This window comes from Eimeria tenella, genomic scaffold (genome assembly GCF_000499545.2).
Source record: "Eimeria tenella Houghton genomic scaffold, Eth_scaff2115, whole genome shotgun sequence".
In the NCBI taxonomy this organism is placed as follows: Eukaryota; Apicomplexa; class Conoidasida; order Eucoccidiorida; family Eimeriidae; genus Eimeria; species Eimeria tenella.
Genome location: NW_013541963.1, coordinates 215 through 1,117, shown reverse-complemented (window position 1 = coordinate 1,117; position 903 = coordinate 215). Strand labels below are relative to the sequence as shown.

At 63.1% G+C, this 903-nt stretch overlaps 1 protein-coding gene across 1 annotated transcript in view; it reads right to left on the bottom strand.

Annotated features, from left to right (window-relative positions):
• ETH_00039720 (uncharacterized protein) overlaps positions 1-903 on the bottom strand; it is a gene marked incomplete at both ends in the record, with an annotated part of 1,260 nt that extends 357 nt beyond the window's left edge. Inside the window, one exon of the mRNA XM_013374546.1 lies at positions 2-903. Coding sequence (XP_013230000.1) covers positions 2-903 — 902 coding nt within the window. The remainder of the gene's footprint in view (position 1) is intronic.

Genomic DNA, 903 nt, shown 5'->3' with positions numbered 1-903 from the left:
CTCCTGCTGCTGCTGCTGCTGTTTGCTGTGGGCTGCGGCCTGCGGCTCCGGAGCTGCATCCAAAGGCTCCTCGACCCGCTGCTGCGCAACCTGCACGGAGTGCTGCTGCTGCGCCGGCTGCTCATGCGACTGCTGCTGCTGCTGCTGCTGCTTCGCTAACTCCAGCTGCTGTTGATAGCCGTCAAGACACGCCCCATCAACTGCTGCTGCTGCTGCTGCAGCTGCTGCTGTTGCTGAGCCGCTTTCTGTGCCCTGCTCCGGCAGCTCTTGCTGTGGCTGCCCTGCAGCCGCAGCAGCAAAAGGAAAACGGCATCGGTGCCGCTTCCCCTGTGCTGCTGCTCCATTTGCTGCTGCTGCAGTGCCAGCTGCTGCTGTTGCTGCTCCTCCAGCTCCTGCTGTTGCTGACAGAGACGTTCTGCCTCTGCGTCGGTGCAGTGTGCCGTCCTGTGCAGCAGCAGCAGCAGCAGCAGCGCCTTCCGCAGCAGCTGGCCTGGCTACTGCCTGCTGCTGCCGCGGTGCTGCTGCTGCTGCAGCTGCAGCTGCTGCAGCTGCAGCTGCTGGTGCTGCTGCAACAGAATCTGCTGCTGCTCTCTCCGGATCCAGAAAGGGCCCCAGCAGCTGCCCGTGAGGCGATGGCACAGACTCGGCCCCACACCTTGTGCTGCAGTTGCTGCTGCAGCAGCTGCGGCTGCTGCTGCTGCAGCACGGATTTTCGCCGCCCTCATGAGACTGCAGCATCTGCTGCAGCTTATGCACTGCAGCAGCTTGCTGCTGACCCAGAGCAGCAGGCCACACAGCAGGGCCCATATAGGCAGCACCGTTGATGCTGCTGCTGCTGCTGTTGCATTCATTTGCTGCTGCTGCTGCTGCTGCTGGTTGCTTCAGATGAGAGCCACCAGTCAT